The sequence below is a fragment of the Sabethes cyaneus genome, chromosome 2 (assembly GCF_943734655.1).
Source record: "Sabethes cyaneus chromosome 2, idSabCyanKW18_F2, whole genome shotgun sequence".
Lineage (NCBI taxonomy): Eukaryota > Metazoa > Arthropoda > Insecta > Diptera > Culicidae > Sabethes > Sabethes cyaneus.
In genome coordinates, this window is record NC_071354.1 from 223,514,997 (window position 1) to 223,528,098 (window position 13,102).

Sequence of the window (13,102 nt, forward strand, 5' to 3'; positions counted from 1 at the left end):
AAGCTGTCAAAGTAGTCACCCATTCATGCCAATGTAGAAAATTTACTCGGAATCTGCATCGATAAATCATTGAATCGCACTTTTACCCCTCCTTACTCTATTGGTTTTTCATGCAGGGGATTATTGAATACGGCTAGCTGTTGACGAATCTATGATTAATTTTTCAATTTTAGCAAACTGATCTGAATCAGTAATTGATGCTGATTCATGGATGTTCACTAGAGTGGTCTCACACGAAGCTTAGCTATTGTGGCGACACATATTTAATTCTCCATTGATTCAACCAAGCTGAGAAGCATCTCTATTTTGACTGCTGTTTAGAAAGCGGCCCACAAAAACATTATAAAAAGTTCAGCCGTAAAACGTTATAAAAATGAGATCGTCTAGGCATCTGACGGGCCCCAGCTAGCACCAACTCGTATATAAATTTACTAAAATTATCGTAAATATCTCCTAACAAACTCGAAATGGTAACTAAAGCTGGATAAAGTGGGATCAAATTGATTTTCTGTCGTATATAATGATAATGACTGACATACATACGATTTTCAGCACAAAATCGTAGAGTAGTATGGAGCGACTCGCGCTTAATCGGATATTTTCGTATATAAATACTTATATAGTCGTAATGCTCAAAATTATTCGTAATCACGTATATCGCCTCCAAAACAGAACGGATATGCCAATTTTGCGCATGAAATACGGTTTATTTAGCATGTATATCTGTACGTAATGCTGATTTTTATCTTTTTTATACATATGAAAATGCTAGCTGGGGCACGACTACAAATCAAACTGTAAATGATATGACTTCCGAATTTCGATCAAAATTAAGACCACTCTAAAGCACCCAGTTTCGGGGAACCCTTCAGCATCATCAACCGAGATAAGATTAGGCTATTCACGAAAGTTAAATAATCATCCTAGCTTCATTGATACGGTAGTATTCCGTGGCCACTGCTCCGCTTCCAATCGAAAGCATGCCGTTCGGTAGTCGTTTACTGCTCCTATTGGCGGCGAGTTCCTTCGGTTGCCTGTTACCGTTGGTAACACCACTCTCTGCTTCCGGTTACGAACCTCGTATTGTAGGTGGTGAAAATGCGACTGCGACTGCTAGTCCGTACACAGTGGCAATCCGCTTGACAGGGAAAGATTTTCTATGCAACGGAATTCTAATTTCCAATCGTGATGTTCTAACGGCAGCTCAGTGCGTCTACAATGGCAACGCCATAAGAAGTGCATCCGATTTTCAAGTGATACTAGGAACTCTAATTAACTCGAACAGTACAACGAACGCGACGGTCCGAACGGTGACAAACGTCTGGCCACATGGCGATTTCAACTCAACTTTACGCATCAACGATTTGGCCGTACTGCGATTAAACAACAATGTGACAAACATCACTCCGGCTTCGTTTGGGGCTAGCACTCCGGCCGTAAATCGAAGTTGTGATTTGTTCGGATGGGGAGCAAACACAACCACCGGCCGGCCAGCCACAACGCTGCAACGTATAAAATTGCAAGTGCAGTCGAGCAGTTCGGCACATTGTCTGAAAACAGCGGGAGCAAATCTCACCAGCGGAATGCTGTGTGCAGGAGATTTACAAGTCGGACGCGGAGCTTGCCCCGGAGATCTGGGAGCTCCCTTCATATGCGATGGAAGGCTGTTCGGAGTACTCTCTACGGCGGGCGGTTGTGGAGCAGCGAATGGAACTTCAATTTTTACTGATACAACAAAGTTTACAAGTTGGATTATTAATCGAGTGCAACAGGCTGTAGTGCCACCGTCCGATGGGAGTGGTGGTGGTGGTGCCGCGCAAGCTGTTCTTCAACTTACCGTCCTCGTACTGTCCGTAGTATGCTCAATGGTTATGGTGAAATAAAATTACGGCAGTACGGTTTGCATATTGCTTATCAGCAGCACACTGACCATGGCAAAAAGCTGGACGATAAGAGTTTCTTTATCTTTTGTCTGATCACCGACGACAGTTTGAACGATAGTCTATTATAAATAAGTTTGCCGAACAGAATAATAGACAGGAACATTGATTGATCAATACCAAAAAAAAAAACTTTTAAGCTAGTACCGGCTGAATCAGACGGGAATTATCGCAGCTATTGGTTATATAAATAATAACTCACTCCGTGTGTTCAGAAGTAGAGACTTTTTATAAATAAAACTGCCGAAATTTGATTAAATTTTATGATTCGTTACGGTTGGTCGTTATGACTCATATGCATCAAAGCCCTGACCGACGGTTCTGATACGTGGTAGACTTCAAGCACGCCTTTTTCAAAACTAACAAGCTTTACGAAGTGCTAATAGATTAGTCCGCATTAGGAGAAAGTTCCGTTTCTAGTTGAGTTAAAAAAATGGCTGCCCGATGGATATAAAAGAACGCGTATAGTTAACTCAACTAACTGTCAAAAACTGCCTCTTTATTGTACACACGGTTAGTACTGAAGGTACATTTTTATGTGTATATAACTCACTCGTTACATCCTTCCTTTTATATAATGAAATAACAGTATTTAATAATGTAGAATAAAGATAACAAATTATGGTTATGAAAATGATAAAACGTCTTATAAATTCAGCCTTTTAGGTGGTTCAATCTCCCGACCAGATCGAGTTTTGTATAGTCCATTGGAGGCGTCCACCTTCGCTGGAGTTGTCCGTGGCAACGCTTGCGGTGATGTGGAGCTCATTCTCGGTTCATCGACTTCTTAGACTTGTGATGAACTGGTCGGTTCAGCTGGGGTTACAGTGCGTTCCTGCGGTGAATCAACAGGATCAGATCCGGATTCTCGGTTCGGTTCATCCTTCGCATGGATAAGTATATAGTCCATGGAAATTTCTACTCCTACAATGTTTCCGAGCAAATTTGACATTATTTGCTGGAACAACTCAGGAGCCGAAGCTAATCCAAACGGCAGACGCTTGCAGGAATAACGACCCCACGGTGTGCTGAAGGTGCACCGCTTTGCTGACCTTTCTGTGCAAGACTTGCATATCTTTGTGGAACAATCGGCTCTCTAACTCTTGTAGGTTGAACAAAGTGACTGTTGCGCCAATGTGATCCAAAGTGATTAGGTAAGACCTCTGTCACCTTTTTTCATTTTGACTGTTCCCGAAGACCACGAACCTTCCGAGTTTTGCATACACACTCTGCTGTCACTGGGAGTTTCCCTAAAGCGCTGCGATCCTCTATCCGCATATCGTTTTTATCTCTCTCGGTTCAGCCGTAGTTTTTCGCTTATCAATTCAGCCGTTTCCGGTTTCGACATATCTTTGGCAGCGCACAGCTTATTGCAGGGTTTTCTTCCTATTAATCTCTCTATCGGCGAACTGACGTTTTCTCCGGGTGTGTTTCTCAATAAAAGCATTACTCGGTAAGGATCCTCTCCACTCAGCGCACATTTCCTGATTAATTTTTTCGCACTTTGCACGGAACGTTCCACTAAAGACTAAACCATTAGCCCGAGGGAAACCGGGACTAGACTTTTCGTGCTTGAAGCACCACTCTTTAGCGAGCCGTATGAACAACTTAGACGACTATTGTGAGCCTCCATCACTGTGAAATTCTTCTGGACAACCAAAACATGCAAATTTCTCTTCAAGAAATTTGATTAGTTCCACTGACGTCGGTTCGTTAGGTTAAAAAAACCACTGAAGGAGTCCCGAGAAGCAAAACTTCGAGACCACGGAAATGGAAAAGATCGCTTGCTACAATTTGAAAGGGGTATTCTGGAATGTTCTTCAAAAAGATATCCTCCTTCTTCTTAGATGTCTGTGTTTGTTGACAGGTCTTACATCTTTCCACAAAGTCGCAAATCGCCTTTGCCATTTCCGGCCAAAACACGAATTCACGAGTTCTTCTGATCGATCTTGTGTTCCACAATGCCCCTCGTGTATCACTTTTAACAAAGTCTGTCGTTCAGACTCGAGAATAACGAGTTTCTCACCTTTAGAAACTAAGCCATCTACCTCTGACAGCTGCTCGCGAAACGAGTAGTAGTCTCTAATACCTTTCATTATCTGCCGATCATTGCTAAGCCAACCACCAAAGATCCCAACAGCACCTGTAAGTTATGATCTTCCGCCGTGGCTTTCTTATAACGCTCTTCGGCTGAACGTTCAAGACGAGAAATGGCATAAGCTTCTTTTTCATCGGACAATTCCTCGCCCGTCGCAGCAGCTTTAGACCCGCAAATTCGCCTCAGGGCATCAGCAACGGGGATATCCTTGTCTCTTCGGTACATATCCAATGGTGGATAGGGTTTCTCGTCGTACAGTATCCGCTTTAGCCTCGGAGGTGCATCTACTAATGGTCTATTGAATATATTCTCTAACGGTTTATGATCCGTTTCGATCGTCAGGGGCGCTCCCCAAATGTAACCGTGAAATTTTCTGCTACCAAACCTTATCGCTCCCTCTTCTTTTTCGATTTGTGGAAAGTTCTGCTCAGCTGCAGACAGGCTTCTTGATGCATACGCCACCGGAAGGTTATTCTGTAGCAGAACAGCTCCGTATGCTTTCGACGAACTATCAACCGATAGGACTACTGGTTCTCCAATCTTGAAGAATTGAAGAACTGGTGCTTCAACAAGTCTGCGTTTGATCGATTCAAAGGCTTCCTGTTGGTTGGAGTGCCACTGGTGCACTACGTCATTTTTCAGTAATTGTCTTAAAAGTTCCGTTAGTTGAGACAAAGCAGGTATGAACTTGGTTAAGTAAGTGATCATCCCGATGAACGTTTGCAGATCTTCTTTGTTCTTTGGAGCGTTCATGCGTGTAATAGCTTCGACTTTTTCGGGGCAGACTTTAATTCCTTCAGACGTGATCAAATGCCCTGAAAGTGAACTTCTTTTTGGTTAAAAATACATTCATCAGAATTCAGCTTCATACCATTTTCATTCAGTTTACTGATGACTTCCTTCGTAGTGTTTTGAAGCGTTTCTTCATCTTTCGCATGGATAAGTATATCGTCCATGGAAATTTCTACTCCTACAATGTTTCCGAGCAAATTTGACATTATTTGCTGGAACAACTAAGGAGCCGAAGCTAATCCAAATGGCAGGCAGGCGCTTGCAGGAATAACGACCCCACGGTGTGCTGAAGGTGCAACGCTTTGCTGACCCTTCTGTCAAGGCTACCTGCCAGAAGCCTTTTTTACAGTCTAATATTGTGAAAAATTTGCAACCCGAAAACCGGCTGGCTATCTCTTCTAATGTCACTAACGGAAAATGCCGCCTTTTGACGTTTTTATTTACATCCGTCAAATCCACACATAATCGAATGTTTCCGTTCTGGCGTACGATCACGAGAGGGGATACTGATTCCGTTGCTTCCAAACAGGGCTCAATGACACCGAGCTTTTCCATTTTCTCGAGTTCCGATTTCACACACGGTACCATCGAACGTCCTTTGACAGTAATGCTGTCACCACTGTACGTAATCACCTTTTTGATGGACGATTTTTCAATTTTATTCACGCCGATCGTAGCGGCCCTCTTAACTGACATTACAGTACGCTGTGCGCCCGTATCAATGCTCACTTTGATTGCTTTATTGCCGATTTTCACCGTTTCGATCCAGTATTCCGAATAATCTTTCGTATTTACGGCAAACACCTTTAGAGCATCAACGATTTTTTCTTCGCCATCACTGTCCTCCTCCTCAAGGTCAAGCATTTTAGCTTCAGCACTGTTCTTACTGCGACAAACAGCTCTGAAGTGACCAGTTTTTCCACACTTGTTATACGTTTTCCCATAAGCGGGACATTCTAGTGGTCGATGACTACGTCCGCACCCAGCGCACTCGATTGTTTTTTCTTTCGGAGCCCTAAAACTTTTTATGGCATTCACCTCGCCGCTGTTACCGCTGGTACTTTCAAGTTCAACAATGAGCTTATTCTGCTGGACCGCTTCTTCGTTCGCTTCCCAAACTTCAGTAGCCTTCTGGAACCTGTGCTGCGGTAAGATCGAAACTTTCGTAAATGTCTATCATGTCCGGGCCGAGACAGGACAGGAACACGGCGACTTGTCTTTTTCCGGAAAGTTTTCCAGCTTCTGGAGCTGCTGGCATACTAATGCAGTTTTCCATAACCTCCATTTCGATTTTTCGGTTCCTCTTACCTCGAATGACTTTGGTCTCTGACCGAAAATCTTCGGATTTCGCTATTCTCCACAGGAATTGAGATTTTTAGTCGGAATTGGCCACTTCTGACACCATGTCAGGCCGGAACAAGAACGGGCCTTGCGGATTCAGATATGAAAAAACGCGTGTGGTTAACTCAACTAACTGTCAAAAACTGCCTCTTTATTGTATACACGGTTAGTACTAAAGGTATATTTTTATGTGTATATAACTCACTCGTTACACCTATAGAATAGACCAGGCTTATGTTTTTGTCTAGAGGTAAAGCATTCAACTAATTTAAGGTGAAGATCGCCAGAGTCCAACTGCTTTTTACTGATTACAGTACTTGTTGCCACTATCGTCTTGTTGAGAATAGAGTTGCTAGTAGTAGGTTATAATCTGTTATGAACAATTATGAAATGTAAAATCGCGTATCTATTTTGGCTGTGAAATTATATCCGACAGTAATTCTATCACATAAAATGATGAATTTTATTATCAGTGAATTTTATAAGTATGTTATCGACACTCTACGACCTTTAATTTAATAGCGAAAATAATTGGTCAAGTTACATTCTCAAATGCTTAGGTTGGCATCACTCCATACAAACGTCGGTTCCCTTGGCAACGTACAACAACGACGATCGAAATTGCAATCGAAACGAAGTAAAGTTTTTCCTATCAATTCAAGTGAACAGTTTGGGCAAATTCATTATAATATATTACTAAATAACTGTTCGGGTGGTAAATTAAAGTTTTCTGTGTCTCAAGTTAAGTTTCGCGAGTGATGTGACGAATGGAACGGCCAAAAAGCTTTAATGAAAAGTCGACGGCGAAAAAGTGAAAATTTAGTGATGAATTTTAATTGGGCAGAAATCTCGATATTTAGTGTAATTTATGCCCCAAATAGTAATAGTGATATTCGGTGCCATACTGACTGCCATAAATGTTCTCTGACGACCTTGTCGTTAAGGTTTCCCCCGAACACCCGCTACGGCTCAAAGGTATTCACCAATTCACCAATATCTGCGATCCACAGGGCCTGGGGGAGAAGTTGTATTCAAACTTGGTCATAATCGGCTCCCATTATAGCTTGGGTTGATCCGTAGATCCCCCTGCTTGGATAAAGAGGAACGTAATACGAACTTAATAAGCGTTGCATCAATTAGCCTCCCTTACGCCTTGTCGCCCCTGAGATACTATAAACACCTTTATTACTTTCATTACTTTTTCCTGCCATTCTTTCCGTCAATTTAAAATTAAAGTACTGCTATAAAAAATTAGTTCGATTTACTAAAACGAATCTCAGTTTGTCTATCTTTGCTTGACTTTAAAATGATATAGGTTTCATGAGCAAAACTGATGCAAAAGTAAAGTCAACGATGAGGAAATATCTATTCATCAAATCGTATAAAACCGATCGAATTCTGTTCGGCGTTTGTGTCCTGCCGGATTACAGAATACTTTGTAACAACGTTCAATTGCTAGAAAATTGCATGTTGTGAATTCAGTGGTTCGGAATGTCACAATGCATGTTTCCATTCTCCGCACCTGGGCCAAATCGAAAAAGCGACATCGGAAAAATGGATATCATATTGCCAATAGCAGCTCGTGCCTTGTAGTTTTGCAATTGTACGGATAAGGATAGATCGAACCAGCTTGCGAAGGTGCAGTTTAGAAGGTTCAACACGGCGGCGGACGAGCGGACAAAACTTACAGCTGAACAAAACGATTTTCATATTTTATCATCAGATTCGTTTGCCTTCCTTTCTTCTGGTTCCTTTCCAGTTCCACTACACGTCATCTCCGGTAAGGCGTAATATGACGTGCTCCTGCTGCACTCAACAGGACATGACTTCTCACACCTTCTCCCTCGTTTCTTCCTCGGACCAAACCCCGACAGCACGTGCAAATGTGAATAAAAATAAGCAAAAGATGCATACATCCAACTAGCATGATCACAAAATCAAATAAATGTGAAGGTACCTACTTCGTGTTGTTGGAGCAGCGATAACTGTGAAAGTGCATTTCCCACCCAAACTGGGCTACGGAGAACAATTCCGTATTCTGCAGCACGAAATGACAATTCAACCAAAGTCACTCTGTCGGTTACTGAGGCTGTCGACTTTGTTGCTACAGGCGCTGGCTGGCTGGCTGGATGATGCTGCATTGTGTTAAGAAACAATTTTCACAGACACTCAGCCGCCATTGGCAGGCAAAACTGATACCGTAGTCAGGAAGTAGGAATACAGCTGTTTCCTCTCCTTTTTATGAATATGCAATTATATTGAAAGCAGGACAACGGTGAACAGAAATGGTGGAAACGACTGGAGAAATAATATACAATGGGTCCCTTCAGGGACAGCGTTTAGGTCGATTTATCTAACCAACAGGACCTCACAGATCGGTAAAGTAGCAAAAACGGTAATAATATAAATATTTACTAAAATATCTGCATCGAGATAAGGCCAACCCTGGATTATTTGTGTTATCAGTACAGATTCTATAAAAGCGTCTCTATCTTGTTAGACCATAATTGGTTCCGGTTTTTGGGAACGTTACTAAAGTTTTTTGTTAAATGTTTTTCTTTTATCAAACTCAAATATGTATGATGTATGAAATCTGAGCAAAAGAATATTATAGAACGTTGCCCAGTTGGTCTCGAGATACGACACTGGTCTAACAAACCAGTCGTCGCATGTTCGATTCTCGACTGGAATAGCACTAGCCCTGCAATTGTCCTGTACTTGAGCAACGGGCAGCGAAGTTTGTTGAATAAAAACAGAAAGGCAATTTTTTTAAACGTTGAAGATATCCAAGGGAAAACAGTGGGAATTTAGTTTAATCCACCACCTAATTTCTGAAAACATTAGTTTGATTTGAGCTTTTCGTGAAATAATACGGGAATGATAAGTCTCCAATATTAATCAACGAAAACCCTTTCGCATGACTGTCCCCGCAAAGAATCACTTCCAGCATGCATGCGTGCGTACGAACCGGCAGCCAAGTTTAGTAAATTTTAATTCCAACCACTCAGCCGGAGGTTGAAGATATGTTTGCGAATAAATTGCGCAATTTCACGCTCTCTTGCACTTGCAAATTATGGTTATTCAAAACTAAACTCACATCTCGATGTTGTTATGTCGAACAACTTTGACTGCTAGGGAAAATTTTCCCCCTTTCCTCCCCCTCGTGCTGATAGGAAGCCCCGGTGTGGTGCGATGCGGTGTGTCGACCTATGTCATCCGAGAGGCCAATTTGCATTCATACAACTCTACTCGCTCAAACAAGGTTTTGAATTTCGCACAGCTATGGATACGCACTGGAGGCCAATGCCGAATTGCCAATTAAGGGGCTCGTCCGGTGCAGATATATCACCTTAATCAGAGTTTTGAAGCGTACCCGAGCTAAAAGCTACGGCAAAGTGCAAACAAATGTTCACAATATTTAATTTATCTTATAAACTGCTTCAATTCGATTTCGAAGCATATCTGACTGAATTCGATGTAGCACAGGGTAATGAGCATTTTGATTCCAAATTTACCATCTATCTAACTAACAAAATTTTCCCGAAGAGCAATTATCCTAATGAGGGACACGGTTCGTTTTCAATTTTCATAAATTTCATTCCTTTGTTGCGAACTGCTCGAAGTGGAACTGTGATTTGCCCCCCTGGCGTGATGAACCGAAGGGCGCCGGATAATAATCGATCAATATTCACTCACCATCGGCCACAGCTGTGCTGGGGAAGTAAGCAAAATTATCGGAATCCCGTGTGGCAGTGACCCGTATTCAGTAGGTTTTTTTGTTTGAGATTCCCTTGCATTAGCGTAATTCTGGTTAACTTCGCGGCTACGGTGAGCTGTTTATTTTGTTTTAGGAACATTTAAATAATCATTCATTATCGTCTTGGTTCAGCATACTATTAGGTATGCACCTTTCCATTTCGTTCGTTCGGTAAAGTTCGTGTTAATATTCAAAATGCCAACTTGTTGCTTATTATGATGTACTTTGTGCGAAGATTCTCGGCAATCGATATAGAGGCATCATTAAAAGTTTCAACACAGGTAGGTACTTTCCTGTAGTTGCATAAGATGTGATAACATTATATCGACGATGCGAGTGAGTGAGTAAATGTTGCTATGTTGGAACGACAGAGTATCATTCAAGCTCAACCAAATCAAATCAAAATCAGGTTAAAAAGTAGAGGATATTCGTTTCAAATTTCAAATATTTTTGTTGTTAGCTAGCAACAATCTTACTTTTAGCAGCGTAGAGCCGGGGTGGCTCTTGCCCTATCAAGAATTACTCTCCACTATTCTCTGTCCCGGGTTCGTCGTCAATTCGTTGAGTGTCTTGATACACGCAAGTCGGTTTCATCCCGGTCGAGACATCTGGCATGTTAGGCTCCTCTAGTCCTGTTGCCACCGGTGGGGTTCTTGAAAAGAACGGATTTCACTGCACAGTCGTCCGGCATCCTTGTGATGTGGCTGGCCCACCGTAGTCTCCCAACCTTCATCAGATGTGCGATGGGAATTTCCTTAAGTAGGGCCTACAACTCATGGTTCAAACGCCTACGCCACTCTCCCCTTTCCGTTTGTACTCTGTCAAAAATAGTCCGCAACACCTTTCGTTCAAATACGGCAAGTGCACGTATGTCTTCCATCAGCAAAGATACTGTCTCAAGTCCGTAGAGGCCTACCGGCCTGACGGCGTATTCTCCTTGATCGAAGCTTTGTACGGGGGGAAAAATAGGCCCAGCTACCAGATTGAATGCGTCGTTGAACCTTCTAACTCGTATTATTGTTGGAGCTGAGCAGATCTTAAACATATGAACTCATCAGCCACTTCCAGCTTATCGCCATCAATAATCACTACCCGTGGGCGGCAAACGTTATTTTATCAGGAGCCTATTCCTATTATATATTTGACTTTTGGCGCTTTGATTTGTAACCTAATCCTCGTAGCCTCCGTTTGCAGTCTGGCTTACATTGCTCTCGCCGTCCTAAGCTATTAATGATGTAGAGGCCGTCTGCGAAGGTTAGAAGTTGTCTACTTTTGCTGGAGATCGCTCCACTTGTTCCGATGCCCACTCGTTCGATCACACCTTCAATAGCAATGTTAAATAACATACAGGACAGTCCATTTCCTTGCCGAAGCCCTCTGCGTGATTCAAAAGGACTCGAGAGTTCCCCGAAATACGCAGATAGCACATCACTTGCTGCAGGGTAGGATTGATCAGCTGCGAGAGTTTGTCCAGAGAAATATCCGCGATGGACAGTATCGGATGCAGCCTTGAAATCCACGAAACAATGATGCGTGGGCACGTTTCACTTCCACCGGTTCTGGAGGATTTGTCAGAGAGTGAAAATTTGATCCCTAGTAGCACGAGTCCCCATAAAGTTCGCCTGATACTGTCTTACGAATTTTCTTGCTATTGGAGATAGACGGCGTAACAGAATCTGGAAGAGTCGTTTGTAGGCGGTAATGTTCCGCGTGCCGCGGTAATTAGGGAAAGACTGTCCAGAACGCACCGGAGGGGGTAGAATTGTCCATGCTATTAATTGTTTAAAAACGCGGAAACTATATTGTAAAATTATGAATGCGCATTTTATTGTGGTGTAAAACAAGCTAATTCATAATTGTGTAGCATGTAAGAGCAACAAACATGGCCACATCCAATAAAATAAAACGATTATCCGCGATCTCATTCCACGTGTAAGATATCACTGTTCTCTCTTAACCTTTTACTACTAGTCGGTATGCAAATTTCATAATAAATACAGTCTATCTAATTGATATACTGTCATACTCGATGATTCATCACAAAAACGGCATTAACTAGGCATATTTTTCACATAAATTGCAAAAAACTTCAAAATACAAAACAGGGGTAGAATGCACCACAGTTATCGAACACGAGATCGAACAGTTATAAAATATTTTTGATTTGCAGTACATCTTTTGTTTCTGATTATTTATTAAAAATGTAGCAATATTATGTATTGTATAGGACTTAGAATTTGCCTTAAACCTAATTGTACTTTGTTTAACTTACAATATTTCATCACACATCAGTTGGAGAAAAAAAAATGAATAAATTTTATTGCCAATCATGTTGAGATATGAACCCATTATATCCCAGCAAACAAACGAATAGCAAACGCTATAAAAGCGCTTCCGCCATTTTGGAAGCCTAGTTTTAGGAGTTTATACAACACGTGATTATATGTAAATTTGCTGGTTGCGTTTGGTGCCTGGGCTGGGCTGACTTGGTGCGTTCTGCCCACGGGTTTTGGCGTTTTGCTCCACATAATGATTATGACTCTTGCTAAAAATGGTCAAAAATAACAAAAAATACCGATTTTTGTTAAGAAATTTCACCAGGAGTAAGTGTAAAAAAGAACCCAAAGTCTTATAGAGGTTGAAAAACGTGGAACAAACACACCGTTGCTCTGCAAAATGATGTTTTGCTTAAGCGGTGCGTTCTGCACCACTTTACCCTACAGCAATCGAGCCGATCGCCCTTTTTATATATGGGGCAAACCACACCACTCGACTCCTGCGGTATTTGTCCTAGTAATATTAATAGTAAAAGGGGGAAGCCACCATCACTTCAAGGACTTGCCAGTAGGTAATATGTAGGTAGAATTACAGTAGATCCAAATTTGATTATCAAATGAATTTCTCACTAATGCTGTTATAGAAGGGTCAAAATGGATTGGGCCGACCCACAAGCAGACACACTTGTGCGCATTCCGGGGTTATAAGAATCGCCTTCTAGCATTCCATGTAATAATCGATTTTGCTGTTCCAACTTTAACCCACGTGATAATTTATTTCTGAGAAGGACATGACATATTTGCCTTAGACCTTAAGGATTCTGGTTGGTAATCCACTTCATCATCCATCCTTCTACATATGAGTAATTCTCGCTAAAACGGGACCACAACACAAGGT

At 41.9% G+C, this 13,102-nt stretch overlaps 1 protein-coding gene across 1 annotated transcript; it reads left to right on the forward strand.

Annotated features, from left to right (window-relative positions):
• Positions 1-980: 980 nt before the first annotated feature.
• Positions 981-1,883, forward strand: LOC128736698 (trypsin-like). The gene has a single exon (XM_053831186.1). The coding sequence runs from the start codon at positions 981-983 to the stop codon at positions 1,881-1,883; it is 903 nt and encodes a 300-aa protein (XP_053687161.1).
• The last annotated feature ends 11,219 nt before the right edge of the window (positions 1,884-13,102 follow it).